This window comes from Muscardinus avellanarius, assembly GCF_963383645.1.
Source record: "Muscardinus avellanarius genome assembly, chromosome: 1".
Classification (NCBI taxonomy): Eukaryota; Metazoa; Chordata; class Mammalia; order Rodentia; family Gliridae; genus Muscardinus; species Muscardinus avellanarius.
In genome coordinates, this window is record NC_137786.1 from 31,422,500 (window position 1) to 31,444,076 (window position 21,577).

Genomic DNA, 21,577 nt, shown 5'->3' on the forward strand with positions numbered 1-21,577 from the left:
TATTCATTCATTTTTGCGGTACTGGGGACAGAACCCAGGAGCATTCTACCTCAGAGCTACACCCCCCAGCCTATGTTTTATTCTTTATTTTTTGAAACAGGGTCTCACTGAGTTGCGAAGGGCCTCACTAAGTAGCTGAGGCTGTCTGCAAACCGCAATCCTCCAGTCTCTGCCTCCTGAATGCTGGGATTACAAGCTTGTGTCACCACACCCAGCTAATTACTTTTATTTAAAGAGATTAGAATCTCTCTTTAAACTTACTCCCAAATAACCAATTGATTGGTAAGTTGATTTTTGCCTCATGAGCCTTTACAACTCTAGCCTTCGGTCACTTGAAGCTAGATATGAAAGCTACCACCTTACTTTGAGGCTGGGCGCTACAAAGAATACCCCGACATGTACAGTCATTCAAAACCCTCTCTCCCTCTCTCTCTCTCCATTTCCTCTCACTCAGCTTACAACAGCAGTCCTTCTCCTCAAACTTCCTGTTTCTAGCACTTGCCTTTTTTTATGCTGTGTTTATACTTCCCTCTGTCTGTGGTTAAGTAAGTACAGAGCTGCAGACCTAGACTCCCTCTCTTTCTCTCATTCATTTGTACACACAGGTTCACACTTCTGCGTGCGCTCTGTCTCTGTCTTTCGCTCTCAGAATGACAATTCTAAGTACAGCTTTTGGCATGGTGTTCTATTTTCTTCAAGTCGTTTCTGGAGAGAGTGGCTATGAGCAGAACGGTGAGTCATTTTTGTCTTTTTTAAGGATTGTAGATTATTTCTCATGTGTGCTTTGGGTTCCTCAGTTCCTTGGGAGACCTGAGCTAGGTGTCAGGTCTTTGTGGAATTTAAGAACTTAGCATGTATCCAGTCATTTTGTACGTTCTAACCTCCATCCTGGGGACAATACTGTGGGTGGTTTAAAACACCTCATGGCTGTCGAAAGGAATGTTTTGGACTCTGGAAATTCAGATCTTCAATGTTGATTGATGACTCTGCTGTTAGAATATTCAGGTCAATGCTACAATTAGGCTTACTGAGAAATCTATAACAAAATTTAACCTTGTCAGGAAATCAAGATGGATTTGTTTTGTTTGGCTTTTTAAGATTCTCTGAAAGCATAACTTTTCATGATGAACAATCGTGTTCAGAGCAATCGCTTTGCATACGTTGACTAAGGCTATATCTCAGCACCTAAGTCAGAGTCTGGAACAAAGTAGTCATTTGATGAACATGTGACCATTTCTTCAAAATGGTTTTGACAGATTTGTGTGAGATTCTTTGTGAACAACTAAACAGACATTAGAATGAGTTGTCTCATTGAAATACATGTAATTGCCTCCATACGCAACAAATTGATCATATGTAATAATTCTCTTTGTAATGCTTAAAATGCTTAGGACCTAGAAGCAGATCCAGACTATTTAATAAATGTATGGTGAGTCAAACAAAACTGTAGACAAACTTATCTGGTAGCAGCAGGAGCCACCAGTTCATTTTTACCAGTTAAGCCCTTTCACTTTAAGAGTTAAGAAATATTTTCCTTGCAGACAATATCAACACGCCAACCTAATGACTCAGCTTAGAGATTTCAAGTCATTTGTCCACAAATGTTTCCTTAGTCATGCTTCTTTTGTTTTGCTATTTTGAGTCAATTTACTTGCTAATTGCCAAGGATGGAAAGCCCTTCTATTTTCTCATGATGGGAATGGCAAGAGGGGTGATATTTTTGACAGTGTGACCATGTGTGAATCACTTTGTAAGGGATGAGCATTATCCTATGCTAAATGTTTCCATGGGTTTGCACAAAGACAGATGCATCAGAAACATGAACACTACTTTTCAAATTAGGCTTCAAAGAAAGTTGTTTCCCTTCCCTTTTTAAAAATTGTACAAACTACAAATTATAATTTGAAAATATTATTTTTAAATATTTTAAACTTGTGGACATTCATTAATTCTTTTGTTGATATTTATTTACCATGATAGCATCAATCCAACCAGACTTTCTAAAAATTTACTGATAAGGCAAATGCAATATATATATATATATATATATATATATATATATATATATATATACACACACACACACACATATATATATGCTGCATGTATATTTGTAAAATTTCTAGTGGGTATTCTTTATAAAAATGTTTTTTGGTGAAAGAAAGAAGAAAGAAAGAAAGAAAGAAAGAAAGAAAGAAAGAAAGAAAGAAAGAATTATAAGCTGGATTTTCATTTCAAGTTTTAAAATTTCAAATTTTTTTTAGAAACATCATGACTCATGAAAATGATCATATCAAAATACTTCCCAGTTCAGCCTGTATGGAATTCACAAAATAATCAGTTGCTGTTTGTTGAAAGATAAGTTAGTCCTCTGATTACCACAAAGATCAAAGGAAGAAAAGTATACTTTTTAGAAATCCAAACTACTTAAACCATTATTCAGCTAATTTTATTCAGCAGAGAAGTCTCTAAACTCTGTCTATAATATATATTTAAAAGATAACATTTCCATAATCAGAACTTTTTAATTTTTATCCTTGGGTATTTACTTAATATTAATAACATTGGTTTTAGAGCACTGAAAGAATAATAGAGTAACTCCATGTTTAAAAGTTCTATGTAATTTCAAAACCATAGTGAGACCACCACTATCTCTTTTCAAGAGAACTCCAAATGTTTCATGCTCATTTTTAGAATTAGAATTCCTATTTTGCTTTTTCATTATTTATTTTTCAAAAATACAATGCTGGTCACAGCTCTTATTGAGTGCTTACTGTACTTTAAGTCATTGTATAGATCCATCCAATAATTCCTATAACCTAAGTTTACATATCAGAACATTGAGGCTCTGGGAAGTTGGGTGAACTAACAGAGAACCAGCTACTCAGACTAGCCAGGGTTGTTTTCTTTTTACGTCATTGCTGAACCCACATCTGTCCAGCAATGACACCAAAATTATTAGCCACTGACTATACTACTTTCCATGAAGAAATTTTCATTTCACATCAAGAATGTGTGCTCAGTGCCATGCAACTTTACAAGTAGGTGGAGGGAATTTTCTTGGTTACAAAGATATTTCGCCCAGTAACACCTGCTAAAGAGCCAAAGAGTTGCTTCTTAGAACATTGCCATTTTAAGTGCAGAAAAATATGGACAAGCAGTGACTTGGATATACAGCAAACATTCTTTGTCAGACTGGATGGCTAAGGCCAGTGGGACTCCTTTTACCTGCCCAGTGCCTGGTTCTCTGCTAATATATGTTCTTTATGGTTTATGTTATATATTGAAAAATCATGGAGATGAAGCCAACCCACAAAATGTCTGAATTCAAATAATTGTTTTCAATTATAGAGGACTGGTAGAAAGTCCAGAGAAGAGAAAAGACCAAGACAGTGTACGAGAACTGCTAGGTAAAGGCAGGCTAAAACCACCCCAAATCATGCCATTTAGGAAGGGGCCGGCTCTTAGGGAAAGACACAAAATCTATCGAATTAGAAATGAACATGGCTGAGCACTTGGCACTGTCACCAGGAGCCAGTGGAATGGGAATGGTCAGAAAGAGAATTGCCTGTGGACGTGAGGAGCAGCCACAGCCCCCCTCATACTGGCCTGGTGCAGATTTGTTGCTTTGACTGAACTGGCCTGTCACTCAATTGGCTGGCCCATTCACAGCCAGATTATTAACCTTCCCACAGGGTTACTGGGTTCTTTAAGTAGAAAGAGTATAGTTTGGACTTCCCAGGGTCTCTGGGAAACTCACCGGGGGTCCCATTTTAGTATATTCTGGGTACATTTTAAAGTCTTAGAAGCATCACATGTCTAATATTGATGGATTAAAATATTTAGAATTAGTCACACTTGGCTCACAAACTAGGCCCTCTGAGGATGGCTTACTCTGGATTTCCTGTGGCCCTAGTTGGGGTATATATGCTGGAAGATTTTTTAGCCTCACTTTTCTATTAAATATTGTAAAATATACATGTGAGATGTCAACTTAGTCATAGGATCTACTACTCTAGGCTTAAGAAATCAAACATTGTAGATTGTACTTAACCAAAAATGGATTAAGAAAGATTGAATCTTCAATTTCTTCTGGAATATTACTATCCCAGACATTGTAAGAAATAATATTAATTCTAAAAAGTATATAAGAACAGAGGCATTGTGTATAACACTCACAGGATCTAATTTTACCTAATATGTTTGCCAAGGTAAGTAGTTCAAGACAAGTTGTATTAAGTTGTGAAACAATGCAGATATTAATACTTCTTTTATTTGAGATGCCTTTGTAGGCAAAGAGAAGAAATTCCTCTAAACAAGTGAACTTCTGACTATAGATAGGTAGTATCTTTTTTATTTAAAAAAATACTTGGGAGGAAATAAATAAAAATGGTAATAGAGTCTAATATTGAAACTGGATCAATAAAGGTTGGATAATAAAGGTTAGATTAGGCCGCACTTGAATGATGGGACTCCAGTGTGTCTTTCCTGAGCTATACAAATGTTCCAATGCAACAAATGTAGAAGAAACTTTAGTTTAAATACAGGAGTCTTTTCAGTGCCTCCTTCTAGTTCTCTAATGTAGTAACTCAATGGTTAAAATATTTGAACGTTATTAACTATGACAAACTTTTTTTCTGTTAGAAAACACTGAACACTGGATCTTTGTTTTTATTTTGTTCTGAAACCTTTATCTTGTATTTGCCTTTGGAATTTTCTTCCTTAGGCTAAAATATAGTCATCTGTTTATGTCTGCCATTTTATTAAGGTCTTAGCATATGTTAAAAGAACATACTTATTTGCCTCATTAACAGCTGCGTGTTTGTTCTTCCTCAGGAGACTTGGAAGACGCAGAATCGGATGACTACTCATTCTCCTGCTACAGTCAGTTAGAAGTGGATGGATTCCAGCATGTGCTAACCTGCACCTTTGATGACCGGGACATCAACAGCACCAATCTGGAACTTGAAATATGGTGAGAAAGTTGGTTCCACGGTGCCTAGAAATAAATCCTCTCCCTCTTTCCATGTGTTCTTTTCAGTAGCTGCAAAGGAAGAAATATCTGTCCTAATTATCAAATGTTAAAATCTAATGAATTCCCCATAGTCTCCTAGAATACTTTGTCTTTCTCTAAAAGACTAAAAAAGAGCAATGCTCACTCTTTCCCTGCCAGTTTCCAAGACTGTTACAGCCAAATAACACTACAGATCTTGGAGATTCCATATCCCTCCTAGTGTCACAGCAAAATTTAAATCCTATTTGTCTTAGGATATTCTTTTTAAATCTATTTGTGCCAGGCAAAGTAGCAAAAAGAATCACAAATTCAAGGCCAGCTTCAGTAACTTAGCAAGGTCCTCAGCAACTTAATGAGATCCAGTTTCAAAAAATTAAAATTAAAAAGGACTGGAAGTATAGTTCAGAGGTAGAATACCCCGGGGTTCAATGCCCTCCCCCAAAATATATTTGCCCAATTTAGGGCAGGCTGGTATCTTCAAGTTACATTTTCCAGGCAAGTTGCTTGGTTTCTAATCCCAGTACCAGCACTTACTAACTTCTTGACCTGGCAAGTTATATCACTAATGTATACCTTGGGTTTTTTTTTACCTATAAAATCAGAAAACCATCTCATAGAAAGGTTATGAAGATTAAAAAGTTCAATACATGTATAGTACTCAGAATAAACATCTAGTATATAATGAGTAATGGAGAAGAGGCATTAAATCATAATTCTGTGAATATGCACCTAAAACTTTTACCCTCTTGACATAGCTTGGATTCGGATGATTCACTCAATGTAAATTTTCTAGAAATTTTCAGGAATAAATTGGCTTTGGGTTTAATAAGGCCTCAGGGTAAAAAAAGTAAAAGAAAAAGAAAGCATTCAGTTTGCCAGTAGGTAAGGAACTTACCTTCTCCTCTCTGCTCCCTCCCCCCCAATCATCTTGTGTTGCTGAGTTTTGCTATCTTTGGTGACTTGGAAAAATATACTATCACATGAATCTTAGCTTGTGGTTATCTCCAAGTTCATATCAGATGACCCTAATTCTGGTTCATTTCCAGTAAGGAAAGTAAGTCACAACTTACTACCAAGATAAAAAAGGGCTCTTCAAATTCATATTTACATTAAGATGACCCAATTTTTAGTTACTTTTCTAATAAGGAAAATCAAGATCCACTAGTAGTAGAAGAGGACTTTCCCACCCACCCACCCGAGCTACACTCTCAGCCTTGTTTTGTGTGTGTGTGTGTGTGTGTGTGTGTGTGTGTGTGTGTGTGTGTGGTGCTGGGATTGAACCCAAAAGCATTCTACCTACAAGCTACACCCCAGCCCTATTCTATTTTTTACTTGGAAATGGGGACTTGCTAAGTTTCTGAGGCTAACTTTAAAGCTGCAATCCTTCTGTCTCAGTCTTCCAAGTACTGGAATTACAGACATGGGCCACCATGCCCTGCTAAAAGAGAACTTTTAAAATCCACAGGTGCTGAGGCAACTCCTCACCATATACACAGTCCAAATAAGCTCTGACTTGCATCTCACTTTAATTTACAGTTTTTAGTATTTGTTTATGCAGTCATTGGGTGAATGTGGTCACAAATGGGGATACTGTGGAGTGTTCTCAGTTGGCCTCTGTTGGCTTACATCTGTAACATTTTCCAGAGATGACAGCCTACAATTTCCCGCATCCACACTGCAACTAGACTATGCTAAAACAGCTAAAGGTCTCATTCAAATGATGAGCTCACTCTATGGGCAAAATGTCCTCTTACACAGAGGTTTGACTTTGGTTTTCTCAACCAGCTTGTGGGTAGACTGCTGATGATCACCATGGTTTCTCTTGGCCAAGCAGAGGCTGCCCTTTCTATCCACTTTCATTCATGGTATTTGACTGTTTCCTCATTCTCTTGAACAAACTTGCCTACTTCCTCTGAGAGCAAGTCTGATTCTGTTGTTGTTGTTGTTGTTGTTGTTGTTGTTGTTGTTGTTGTTGCTGGGGTGGTGGTACTAGGGATTGAACCCAGAAGTGTTCTACCTCTAAGCTGTACCCCTATCCCTAATTTGTGTGTGTGTGTGTGTGTGTGTGTGTGTGTGTGGTACTGGGGTTCCTGGAAACCCTTCTACCTCCAGGCTACACTCCCAGACCTATTTTATATTTTTTATTTGGAAACAGGGTCTCTTAAGCCAGCATGGCTGGCTTTGAACCTGCGTGATCCTCCTGTCTCCACCTCCCAAGCACGGGGATTACAAGCATGTGCCCATGCACGGCTTTTTTAATTTTTAAACAGGGTCTCACAACGTTCAAAGGGCCTCGCCAAGTTGCTGAGGTTGGCTGCAAATCTGTGATCCTTTGATCTCAGCCTCCCAACTGGGATTAAAGGTGTGCACCACCACGCCCAGCACAGTTTAGTCTGTTCAAGAACATCCATTTGAGTATTCCAATTGGATTCAGATATCTATGTTGGGAAGGAATTACCTTAGGGCATGTTAGTGTGAAATAGTAACTATGAAATTCTCAGTAAATCAAGTACTTCTACAGAGTGGACATCTTCATGAGAGGAATTTGTACCTTAGGCAGGAGTTTTGAGCACCTCCACAGTTCAGAACAAGCAATTGAATTCACCTAAACAGAGCAGTGTATTTGCTAATTAGGCTTCTTTTCCACAATGAAACTATCGTTGGGGGGAATATTTATTCCTGTGAATATAAATTTGTAAATAAAAAATTGGGATTTGCTGTAAGTAATACATGCTGATGAAGTTGCTACACTAGTAAAACTGTTGGTAGATGCCAGGTGCCATATTTCAGGAGGCAATAAATCTACCACCTGCCCTGATCTGGCCACCAGTCTCCCAGACTGAGAAGTTGAGTTAGTTACAATTCAGTGAGTTGATTTCATGGATGGACTTGGACTAATAAAGCTCACAGAGTTGGATTACCAGCCCATCGTTTGACTACTTCACATTGACAGATATAATCCTAAAGATATAAATATTCACGCTGGGCTTAGGATCTATGAGAGTTAGTGCGAATGGGGAGGAGTGCAGAGGTTTGAGAGAACCAAGAGGACCAGTGGATGGCATATCAATATAAATTCATCTTTTGGGAACTGCCCCCCCAATTTTTTTCCAAAATATTTTTATTCACCAAAACTCTAGCCAGATCTCAAAATCCTCAAGTGTCAAAGCAGAGGCTCTAGAAAAAGTTACCTGGGATAGAATCAACTAGCAACAGTGAACCAGCTCTGTGATCCAGAGAAATACTTAGGTTTACCATTGTAACAATTACCTTGCATTGGGACACAAGGGGTGAGCATCTGCCATATGATAGGTGCCTGTAAAACATACTTAATTTTCTGGGTGCGGTTTGATTTTCATTGAAAATAAATAAATATATATATATATATATATATATATATATATATATATATATAATTTTTTTTGGTGGTACTAGGGTTCCTGTAAACCCTTCTACCTCTGGGCTATGCTCCCAGACCTACTTTTATACTTTTTTATTTGGAAACAGGGTGTCTTAAGCCAGCGGGTCTGGCTTCGAACCTGTGTGATCCTCCTGTCTCCGCCTCTCAAGCGTGGGGTTTACAAGCATGCGCCACCACGCCCGGCTGAAAATATGTTTTAAAGGTTGTACACATAAAAGTAAATATAGAAACAAAACAAAGAATATTTTTTTTATTTTGAGGTTAGACTCGTTTGTTTCCGATCTCAGTGTGATTCATATGAAAAAATAAAAAAGAAGTTCATGCCAATTTGTTCATGCCAACAAGAGAAATGCATCTTCTGTACTAAACCATACAAGCAAGATTGGCAGATGTGGAGGAGGAGTTAAAAATCAAGTTACCTGCCCTGCATGATGGCACATGCTTGTAATCCCTCCACTTGGGAGGCTGAGACAGGAGGATCATACAGGTTCGAAGCCAGCCTCAGCTACTTAGTGAGGCTCTCAGCAACTTAGTGAGACCCTGTTTCCAAATAAAATATAAAATGAGTCTGGGAGTATAGTCTGGAAGTAGGAAGCCTCTGGGTTATACCCCCAGTACCACAAAAAAAAAAAAAAAAATCAAGTTACCTGGTTCCCAAGAGTCTCACCCTATTTTCAGTCAGGAGATTTGTATGAGTGGACCAGGGTCAATGTCTCCTAGGGAGATCCTACAGGATCAAATTTACCAGCCAATTACTACTTGGATATTTGCTATACCCTACACACACACACACACACACACACACACACACACACACACACACACCATGGAATAGCTACAACCAACAGAAATATAATGTAATCCACAGATTTGTTAGTCATGTAAGTAATTTTAAATTTTATAGTAGCCACATTTTTAAAAAAGAAAAAATAAATTGGTAAAACTTTAATTTTAACAATATATTTTATTTAACCTAATGTATTCAGAATACTATCATTTCAATGTTTAATCAATATGAACAAAATATTAGTAGAATATTTTATACTATTTCTTATACTAAATCTTCAAAAATCTAGTATATATTTTACACTTAGATCACATTGCAATTTTTTTTTTTTTTTTGGTGGTACTGGGGGTAGAACCCAGAGGCTTTCTACCTCTGGGCTATACTCTCAGACCTACTTTTTTATATTTTATTTGGAAACAGGGTCTCACCAAGTTGCTGAGAGCCTCACTAAGTAGCTGAGACTGGCTTCGAACCTGTGCGATCCTCCTGCCTCAGCCTCCCAAGCGCGGGGATTACAAGCGTGGGCTACCACGCTAGGCGATCACATTGCGATTTGTACTAGCCATATTTCAAGCTTGATTACTGTGTTGGATAGTAAAGCCCTAGAACAATCCTAACTCAAGTAATACACAGTTAGCAAGCAGGTAAATTGTTTTAATTGAATGGGATAGAATTGGATTAAGTAAGACTTCTCACAGAGATACTTTTTCTTCCAACCACTTGAAATAAGGGCCAGTGGTTCAAAGCAAGGCATCTTTTTTGCCTTGCTGTAATCTTCTCGGCTTATCTTAGTTTCACAGCCTAACTTTGCTTTCTATAAGGGGGCAGCTCTGGAGTTCAACAGCCCTGAAAGGGTGCTCAGGCTCACCAGACAGCCATGCAGTGATCCTCTGATGTCATTCTCTGAAAACCAGGAATGAGCTGAGCTACCATTTTCAATCTTTCTTAAACTCCTGAAGTACCAGAAACGTACTACAGGTTAGGATCCGTAACTGAATAGTCACATATGCTTGACTTCTTAATGTAATCTAAACTCAAGGATTGAACTGAAAGCCATTGTCCTTTTGGTTTCTCCACGTCACAGAGGTACCTAAAATTGAGGCCCTGAATTAGGGCCCTACTCCCATTAGTCACCTTCTACCCTTATCCGTCTCCTGGTGACAAAGTTTCCACCTTCAGATTTTTGCACCCAACATTTCCTTCAAACTTTTTCCCTGGTATCCATTTAGCTTACCTTAAAATTTGCTATTTTCACTTTATCCCAAGTGGGAAAGCCCAGTAAGGACACATTCTTCTAGAAACTAAATACACACACAACACTTTTCAAAACCTGAACAACTGCAAACCCAAGAAGGTGGTGGCTTACCAAGATATTTGCATATATAATGAAGAAAGAGAAGTAATTTTTTTTTTTTTGCGGTACTGGAGATGGAACCCAGGGGCATTGTATCTCCAAGCTACACCCCCAGCCCTATGTTTGTTTGGGTCTTTTTTTTATTTCTGAAACAGGGTCTCACTGAGTTGAGAAGGGCCTCACTAAGTAGCTGATACTGTCGGCGAACCGCGATCCTCTGGTCTCAGCCTCCCAAACGCTGGATGACAAGCGTGCACCACCACACCCAGCTGTGGGAGAGGTCATTCTAAGTAATGTTCCACAAATAATAAATACATTCAATCAATTACTTATAATTTCTTCACCAGTCTCTGGTTTTTGTAGTCGCAGGAGTTTAACCACTCACTCAAAGTCTACAGTAGTCCAAGAGTACAAAATTCCATCCTGAAGCTGGACACACACACACACACACACACACACACACACACACACATGTTCCTGTTTCTGTACAGAGTCCAGAAACTGTCCTATAAAGGACTCATATGAATACATGCAGAGAAAAGTATATACACATCAAGTTCACATAAAAACATCCATACCTTCTACACCTTTCTAGAACACAGTCTTTATGACTTAAGTGTGTGTGTGTGTGTGTGTGTGTGTGTGTGTGTGTGTGTAAGCACACTTACACAGAGGCACATTTTTCTACCAAGATTCCTACCTGAATCAAGACCGATTGCTTTTTTTGTTTCTATAGCGGGGACCTTGTGGGGATACAGTGCCTAAATTTCAATAAGCGGCAAGAAGAATATTTCGTCAAGACACAGAGGTTTTTACTTCTTGGAGACAGTAATGTATGTGTGAAGCTTGGAAGAAAGAATAAAATTTGCAAACAAATGAAAATAATCAATATAGGTAAGAAGTGGCATGCGGGGATATGGTTGTCATTTACTTTGCATATCTCTTGACGCTATGTTAGATCTCTGTATGTTAAAAGTAGGCAAATCGTGGAAATGATCTGCAATAAACAACAGCAAATTCCCTGATGCAATTTGAAGTTTTAATAGATGAAAAATTTGACACACGACAAATTTTTACTGCTAGAGAATTCAGAGGATCTTCAAGCTGAGCTGTGAGAGTGTGTTTGACACCTACAGATTCAGAGAAGAGCAAGTCAGTATGAAGAGTCCAACTGTGGCCGAGCCTCCTTCGTCCACCCACGCATGTCCTTTCCTTCCCAACCTGCCTCCTCCTGATTTCCTTCTCCATATAGCCACACAATATTCTGAGTGTGTTAAGTTAAATTGTCAAGCTATTTTACAAAGTAAACATGTCTTTCATATTAGTCAGACTTCTCTAGTGGAAAGAAAACCAGTAGAAGGGAGATGGACGGATAGGGAAAGAGATAGAGAGATAGCTAGAAGACAGAGATTTATTTCAGGGATTGACTCTCAGTTGTGGCAGCTAGCAAATGTAAAGTCTGTAAGGGTAAGCCAGAAGGCTGGAAATGCAGATAAGAGTGGATCTTGCAGTCTTGAGTCCAAATTCTTCAGGACAGAAGACACAGACAGATTTTCTTCCATCTTGTATTCTTGAAACACTTTTTCAGGGAACCTTAGTCTTTATCCTTAAGACCTTCTGCTGATTAAGTGATGCCCACCACATTATAGAAAGTCATCTGCTTCACTCAAATGATGGATTTTTAACAATACCCTTAGTAGGTATTTGGCCAAACAACAGAGCGCCATAACCTAGCTAAGTGCCAACTTATCATATCTTCATAAGGATCTTAATGAGCAGTGAAGCATAGCCAAATCTGATTTGAATAGCACGCACATCTTACATTTTGCTAAAAATGGATGATAAAAATACATATTAAATGAATTACAATTTGAATTGGTATAATAAAAAATTATCTATTTGTGTCTCTTTTACCTCTGGAGATTCACAGATAAAACAATATGTATTGGGAGATTGTTCAAAATGCCTGAGAAGATGCATTCTTTTGCTAGTTTTAAATACTGTGGCTATTTATTTATTTATTTATTTATCGGTGGTACTGGGGTTCCTGAAAACCCTTCTGCCTCTGGGCTACACTCCCAGACCTATTTTATATTTTTTATTTGGAAACAGGGTCTCTTAAGCGAGCGCGGCTGGCTTCGAACCTGCGCGATCCTCCTGTCTCCGCCTCCCAAGCGCGGGGATTACAAGCAAGCGTGTGACACCACGCCTGGCTACTGTGGCTCTTTATTTCCTTATTCCCAACCCCCTTCGCTACCCAAAAAAGAAAGTTAAAGGTAAGAGAGTAATACTCTAATACTGACTAGAGACACAAGAGAGTAACAACCCTAGCTCAGCCTTGCATAACCAAGATGACAGAACAAAGAATGAAACCAAAAGTTCCATGTGTGAATAACTATCTGGGAGGGAGGAAGCAGAAGTAGTTTTTAAAAAAAGGAACATTAGAAGATGTTTGCACGTGTTGAGCACACAGTAATGCTGGGCGCAGCAGGGAAGTGCTGCCTTGGGTAAGATATCTCTTACCCAAGAGATCTCTTGGGTAAGGAAGTGCTGTCTTGGGTAATAAGAAGATATCTCTGAGTTTGGGGCACGAGCAAGCTGGGTTTTGGTCATATGGAGACCAGACTTCTATGGATAGATGTTGAGTTTTTGCACTGCCCCAGCTCCTAACGTGACATCGCCCTAGTGGGATGACCACTTAACTGACTTTATTTCTAATATACTTTCATTGGTGCACTGTAATTGTACATCATGTTGAGGTTCAGTGTGAGGGAAACATACATGCACACAACACTCAGTGTGTTTGAACTTAAGAATCCCAGATCCATAGCCCCCTGCAAGCCCTGCTCCCTCTCCTGCTCCTCTTCTCTGGGTGCCCCCCTTCCCAAAAAGAGGACAGCTTCCTGCTCCCCCACATCGCTTGGAAGAAGAGAGAGATGAGTGTTCAGATTGTACAAGAACAGATTTATCTTTATAAATGGTGCTTGAGGAATGAGGAACTTTTCCTAATTGGCTCAAAGACACATTTAGGAAAGAGGCATCTGTCCAGAAGGCTTTAGGCAAGGGGATGTGTGATAATGGGACGAGGAAGCAGAGCTAAAGGAAGATGGGTGAACCCTAGACGCAAACAGCATGGGACTTAAATCTTACTAAACCATTGGACACAGGCCAGAACTTAAGTTAATTAAGCTCTCGGAGACTCAGTCCCCTCACAGTATAGTGATGATAAGCAACTATTGTTTGAAAACAAGCGAAGGAGCCAGGAACAGTGGTGCACACTTGTAATCCCAGGACTCGGGAGGCTGATACAGGAGGATCACATATTCAAGGCCAGCCACAGCAACTTAGTGAGGCCCTCCACAACTTACTGAGACCCTGTTTCAAAAATAAAAAGTAAAAAGGACTTGGGGTGTAACTCAGAGATAAAATGTCCCTGAGTTTAATCCCTAGAAACAATAAAAAAAAAAATTGAGAAGGGCAGGATAAGCAAAGCACTCAGTGCTCAGTAGGGATGCAATCAATGTTTATTCTATTCTGTTCTTCCCTCAGTCCCCCCATTGGTATTGAGAATACTTGGGAGATAAGCCCACACATGAATTAGTCAAAGAAGCTTTTGCTGAGAATGACATGAAGGATGGATGTAAGGGGCCCCAGGGATTCTCTGTTGGGCTGTTTCTATTACACTGACTGCCTTTCCTCCTGCTTCCCTCTAGAGCATCTTCCCTTAATATAGTCCATCTAATAAAAAAGAGATAAATTGCCCCTTCTACAAGATACTCAATGGCAAAGAATAGCCATTTATCACTACCTCTAGGGCACTGCAGAAGAAATGTGGGCAGTCACCACAAGAGCACAGGTGAACACAATACCTGGACTGCGCTCCACCAGAGGGGTTTATTTGATTGAACCAAGAAGTCAGTCTCAAGTCTGGCTGGGGTAGCCTAGAATCCAGCTCAGTCTACTGAGTGATGGGCACACACCCTCTTGTTAACAACAGTGCTGAAATCAGTTATGCAATAAAGTAGAGCCCCCATCTATCGCTAGACAGCTAACTTTCCAGACTAATAAGAGAGAAGCTACCACCAAGACAAGGAGGTGTCAGGCCCAAGGTGGGAGGGGGCCTGATGCTGATGCTTTCCTAGGAAATTATACTCGTTTCTGGTTTTTTTTTGTTTTTTTTTTTTTCTACCTGAGATAATACCTCCCTCCCTCCTATGGCTTGTCCTACATGGCACATTTGATCTTAACAACTACTTTGTGAGGCAGGCAGGCAGAAGAAAGAGATTCCCAAAGAGGTCAGAGTTAATGTGGATGAGAGTGACAGAGATGGTTTGAGGCCACTGTGGAAGTCAGGAGCTAGCCAGACCCTTCACTTCTATGTAGCCAAGATGAAGTGCAAAGATGCTGTTATAATGTGGTTTTATTGGAAGAATGAAAGCTCAGAGTTTAAGTATTCCTGCTTGGGGGATAGTTAGTAACAAGTTCTCTAGTATTCCAAAAGCAAATAGAATGTGTTTTAATATGAAATTAACAATACGCACTGCTATAACAACAACAAAGCCCTAAGACATATTATATCTAACATCCTAATGTTTTATTGCTTTATCCCATCAGGGCCCAGGTGGATATTCCTACCTTGTGGACAGTTCTCTAATATTTAGGGCTCCCTCCATCCTGAGGCTCCTCCATTCTCAACATGTGTCCCCAGGTGGCTGAAGGGGACTGAGCATGGGAATCACACACCAGAGGGTTTAGGAGGGGACTGGAGCTGGTGCAGTCACTCAAATGGCCACACCCGGCTGCAAAGGAGTCTGGGAAGTGTAGTCCTGATTTTATTTATTTATTTTTTTCGTGGTACTGGGGGTGGAACCCAGGGGCTTTTTCTACCTCCGGGCTATATTCCCAGACTTATTTTATACTTTATTTGGAAACAGGGTCACACTAGGTTGCTGAGAGCCTCACTAAGTAGCTGAAGCTGGCTTCCAACCCGTGCGATCCTCCTGTCTCAGCCTCCCAAGGGCTGGAATTACAAGCCTGCGCCACCACGCCCAGCTCGTCCTGATTTTAACCCGAGAAAAAGAAGAGATAGCTTTCTGATCATTCAGTTACATTCTGACCCAAAAAGGGTTAGAATGATTTTCACCGGGGATAGCCTTTTTAAAATTATAATTATTTCCTTGATGAATCTATAGACAGGCTTCTTTTTCTCTTTCCAGTTAAACCTGAGGCTCCTTTTGACATAAAAGTCACCTATCGTGAGGAAGCAAATGACTTTGAGGTGACATTTAATACATCGCACTCACAAAAGAAGTATGTAAAGCAATTAATGCATAATGTGGCCTACCGCCGAGAGAAAGATGGAAATAACTGGGTGGTATGTATCTCAGTCATGTTTATGAAATGAAAACTTTTTAATGTCATTATGTTTTACTCTTCCACAATAAACACTTCTAATGTTATATAGTTTGTTATTATATTGTATATTTTATTGCCTTGGGAAGGATTAATGATATTGTTTTCTGCAGATACCCTTCACTGAGAGCAGCGCCCAATATTTTATCAGCTTCAGCCCCCATGAAACATGCATCTTTCCCTGCCTTTCCCAATCTAGCTCTGACGTTTCCCTTGGCTCTATTTTTTGTCTTTACAATGTTCCTTAGATAACAACAGATTGAGATCATACTGATCTTCACTATTCAAAGGCCTCCAAAAGTATTCTTAAAAAGTACAATGTTCTTCTGGACGTGGTGACACATGCTTGTAATTCCACTACTTGGGAGGCTGAGACAGGAGAATTGCACAGGTTCAAAGCCAGCCTCAGCTACGTAGTGAGGCTCTCAGCGACTTAGTGAGACCCTGTTTCCAAATATAAAATAAGTCAGGGGCGTAGCCCAGAAGTAGAGGCCCCTGGGTTCCATCCCCAGGACCACAAAAAAAAAGCACGATGTTCTTACATAAATCAGACAAAACACACCTGTGGGTTTGTAGCACCAAAGCGTGACCACAGTTTCTTTTGGGGACTTGTGAGAGGAACATGAGTAAAGAGAAGAGGAGACATAAAATTTGATTCTGTCTTGTTTTTATTTGAGAGTTCAGAGTCTTAGTCACTGAAGTAACAACTTAATATTCACTCTTCATAATCAAATGGATATTCAATCTCTTTCTTCATGGTTTGGCAGAGGTTGGAATGATCTGGCTGTTTGTGAAATCTATTTTGCTGAGGAGATGTTAGAAAAGTAGGGTACTCCAGTCTCTTAGGTTTCTTTTAACCCACTAGCCTAACTTCTGTCATTTCTGTTTAACACAAACTAAAGACATGGTGATTTCTCTTTCTCAAGGCTGAAAGAATACTCACTTATCCTACCACTCTCTTTGCTCAAGCCAGGATCATCCTTGTGTGTTTGCAATTTGCTACTTACAGAAATATTCTGCCTGTCATTTCCCTCCTTTTCCCAGATATATGATAGATAGATAGATAGATAGATAGATAGATAGATGGATAGATAGATGATAGACAGATGACAGATAGATGATAGATAGATGATAGATAGATAGGTAGATAGATAGATAGATGATAGATGATAGATAAATAATAGATAGATATATAGATGATAAATAATAGATAGATAGATAATGGATGATAAATAGATGATAGATAGATAGATAGATAGATGATAGATAGATAGGATGGCCTTGATCCTACCCTCTTCCATTATTCATCTGAAGATTGTACTAATGAAAAAGCAACTATTTGGAAAAAGGAAGGATTGGATAAATGATTCCAAACTAATCAATTTACTGCCAAGGAAAAAATAAGTTAAAAGTCCACTATAGACTTATCTGTGTCAAAACATATAATAATCAAAATTATAGGAAAATTAAAAATTAACTTTCAATCAGTTAATCAGTTAATCGATAGCTGATGGATGGTTACTATCTATATACATAGCTCTTATAAGTAATTAACAGAGACAAATACCATAATAGGAAAAGAGCAAAAATCCTGGGAAATTTTCATAGATAAATATATAGATTTTATAAATAGTTGAGAACTAGTCAAATAAATATATGTACATAACAATGAAATTGTACTTTTTACCCATACAACTGCTAGAGCCTTTTTCTTCCTTCCTTAAGATTAATACAGTGTTGGAGAGATTTACCTCTATTTTACCATTCACAATGTAAAATGGTGTCTTTCTGGAGAGAAATTACTCTTGCTCAATAGCCTACCCTTTTCATCTCCGCTTGTCACGTCTACACTAGCTGATGCTGGAGTGTGGAAAGGTGGGAGCCTGGGGGAACTGAAAACTGAGGGAGACCTCAGTTCACCTGAAGAAAGACCCAGTATCACCTATAACTGGTCTCTTTGGGCATCCATGACATCATTGCTGAGCTCATAGACTCTACCTCTGATTCTCCTGCTAAGCTCCTTAGTCTAACAAATATAAGAGGACTTCAAGAGGTTTCCTCTATGGCTAAAGAAGTTCAACTTGAAATGGGTTGGAAGATTTAGTCAACACCTCTTTTTCCATCCTAAAAATGTCATGGCAAATTTTATTCTTCAGCACATGAATTTATCCAGCACAAAGCTGATGCTCCTGCAAAGGAAGCTACAACCCAATGCAATGTATGAGATTAAAGTTCGATCCATTCCCAATGAATATTTTCATGGCTTCTGGAGTGATTGGAGTCCAAGTTCCCACTTCAGAACTCCGGAGGCCAATCCTGCAGGTGAGGAGGGGCTGGAGGATCCCTGTTCTCCCGAAGTGTGTCACAGTGTGGGAATGAAGTGAGGAGATTGATGCAACTAGCCTACAGGTTAGGACTCCCCTGGATGGGGTCCTTCCATGTTCTTTGGAGAATGGTCTGCCTGCCATCTTTGCCCTTTTAATAAAGAATAAAGGAGCAGTGGAAGGAGGGTCCTTGGTGGCTGATAACTGGTACCAATTGCTGTGACACTAGTGCCTCAGTTGTGCCTGGGAGTTCCTACTAATTGTGAACAGAAGTCCCACCCACATCCTCTCTTTTGCCAATTTAGGCTAGAAGTCACTCTAAGGCCCCCTCTAAGAAAAATTTTGTTGGCAGCAAGTAGGCAGGCCAATGTGGCTGTCCCACATCTATTTTTCCAGAAGAATAAAGATATCCATGGGGCCAGGATATAATAATGGTCAGAGGAGCCAGAGAATATGGCTCAGAAAGGTTCCCAGTGCACTCACATAGACCTTAGGACACTTTCTACCATACTAGTGTCCTAGCCTCACTCTGGACTCACTAAAAACTTGAGGGTGATTATTTATCTCATCATTCCCTGCTTTGGCTCTTTCTCCTTCGTGGGAAGAGTCAGGAAGAGGGTGGTGGACCTTTGATGCTCCATTACTTTCACAGTTCAAGTGCCTGATATTCTTGCCCTGGTCACCTAAGTTGGTACCACTTAAGTCAGGTGCATCATCCTATTTACTAAAGAACAACTTTCAAAAAAGTAATAAACAATCCCTGTTACTAAATAAATTAAAAGCATCCTGAAAGTCTACCCCACTGCATGCTTACTGAACTATGATCTCTTCCTGTATTACAGGGGAAATGAATCCTGTTTTACTAACTCTCGGCATTGTGAGTTTTGTCTCTGTGATTCTGTTGGTCATCTTATCCTGTGTGTTGTTATGGGAAAAAAGGTGACTTTCTTTAATTAATCAAGAGGGTGATTGTGTGGGATCCTAGACAGTTAGAACTTGAGCCCCACTTATAGATAAGAACTGCAAAAGAAAATTAGACATTTGAGGAGTTAGAGTTTCCAACACAATCCCCTTCTCAAATGCCAGTAAATTTACACAGTTTGTTTCATAAGGAGCAAAAAAAAAGTGTATAATCTGAACATAAAGCAAACACCCTGCCCAAATAAGAATTGTTTAACCAGTGTTTCCCAAACTGTTCTTCTAAAGCCTCCTAAACAGCATAGAAGCGATCACCCATGACAGTGCAGAATGTGTTTGATATTTTGACTTGATTCAGCACATTAACCCATAGGACTTTAGGATTCTACCCTATAAAAGAGTAATGTTTCATCATAAAATTAACTTTAAATACAAAGCAACAAAGTTACTTAATGTTCCAAAAAAAAAATGCCCTCAGCATGAGGCTATATATCCCCTGATTGCAAATATCCCAATTTCAAAAGCACTGCCTTAATGCAGTTTCCAGAAATAACTTAGAACATATTCCTCACTTCCACAAAAATGAGACCAAAAGAGTTACCACCAGTGAAGAGAAGGAATAAAATGTCAACATCTACACTGGAAATAAATGATCAGGTCAAACTTTAGTTTCATAATTACATCAAGGCAAATTTCAAACCTCATTATCCCTCTTCTCTGGGGCTTTTTCCCAAAGGTCTACCATTGTTATGTCTTAGAGTAGACTAATAAGAGTGATGTTTTATCTAATCCCTCTCTGTATTGATAGAGTGCTGAGGCCCAGAGAAAGCATGTCACTTGTCAGTGGTCACCCACTGGTTGTAGCAGAGCCAAGACCAGAACATTGCTCTTCTGATTCCTGGCTCAGAATAAGTAGAAAGATCAACTGTGTATGTTCCCTTGGCCATTCACTGAGCAGTGTCCTCTGATTACAGGATTAAGCCTATCATATGGCCCAGTCTCCCTGATCATAAAAAGACTTTGGAGCAACTGTGTAAAAAACCAAAAAAGGTAAGTTATCTGCTCCTTAAAGAAGCATTATGTTGGTGGCATCCCAGTAGCCAAGAATGATATCCCAGGAATAACATAGGAACCTCAATTTTGGGCCTTGTTTGCATCCCATGACTAGGGTTCCTTGTAAGATCCTAGCTGTTAATCCCCAGAGTTAGGGAACTAAAACAAGATACAAACCTCAGAACGTCTAGGCCTCTCATGGTTGGGGAGCACAACCAGTGGCCACTTCAAACCCTGAAGTGTCAAGGCGGCTGGAGAACACATGGGCAGTTCTCTGACATCCCCAAGTAAACTCATCAGAAAGTTCCTTAGACCTTTCCCTGAAGTGAAATTTGGAACAGTACTCTGGTGCCATTTAATATCTCTTTCCTTTTCTATGCAGAACCTGAATGTGAGTTTCAATCCTGAAAGTTTCTTGGACTGCCAGATTCATGCAGTGGATGGCATTCAAGCTAGAGATGAAATAGAAGCTTTTCTCCAAGATACTCCCCCTGCACAACTAGAGGAACCTGAGAAGCAGGAAGATGAAGCGGGTGTGCAGGGCCCCAACTGGCCAGCTGAGACTGCAGCCATTATCCCAGAACCTTTCAGAGGAGATTCTCCCATCAGATGCCTGGCTGAGAATGTCAGTGATGTCCCTGTACTCCTCTCCCCCAGGTCCCCAGAAGGCAGGGAGGGTGGAAAGAACGAGCCTCATGTGTACCAGGGTTTGCTGCTTAATCCTGGAACAACAAACAGCACCCTGCCCCCACCATTTCGACTCCAGTCAAGAATGTTGACCTTGACCCCAGTCCCCCAAGGACAGCCCATCCTCACTTCCCTGGGACCCAATCAAGAAGAAGCATATGTCACCATGTCCAGCTTTTACCAAAATCAATGAACAGTGAGAAGCCCAAGACTGTCTCTAATACAACTGACAAAAAAAGACCCTGAGGAGTCATCTAAAGTGCTTTCTCTCCCTCCCAGCACAAAGAAAACAACATTATGCAACCCCACTATGCGTTCTACAGGATTCTGGGATATCTCTGACCTCCTGGCTCATTAGCATTCAACATGAGACAAGAACATCCTGTTTCTGCCTGGTTGATTTGGTCATAAGGGCTTCAGGTGACCCAGTGAATTAATTACTTGAGAGGAGAAAAGAGCAGAAAGAAATTTTAAAAAGAGTGAAGAAAAGAATGGAGAAGTGAGGAAGGCAGGAAGGGAGCAAAGGAAGAAAGATGGGAAGGAGGATAAGAATCATCATTACTCTTTGGGGCTTAACTGTCTAGTGGTCTACACAACTTGTCTTTCT

General features: G+C 39.7%; 1 protein-coding gene across 1 annotated transcript; it reads left to right on the top strand.

The window, feature by feature from the left end:
- Positions 1 to 647: 647 nt before the first annotated feature.
- On the top strand, positions 648 to 21,163 carry IL7R (interleukin 7 receptor; the record flags this gene model as incomplete). Its single annotated transcript, XM_080698496.1, has 8 exons — positions 648 to 732; positions 4,837 to 4,975; positions 11,313 to 11,470; positions 15,793 to 15,950; positions 18,145 to 18,310; positions 19,155 to 19,251; positions 20,205 to 20,280; positions 20,666 to 21,163. The coding sequence occupies exons 1-8, from the start codon at positions 651 to 653 to the stop codon at positions 21,161 to 21,163; spliced, it is 1,374 nt and encodes a 457-aa protein (XP_080554622.1). The 5' UTR covers positions 648 to 650.
- Between the last annotated feature and the right edge of the window lie 414 nt (positions 21,164 to 21,577).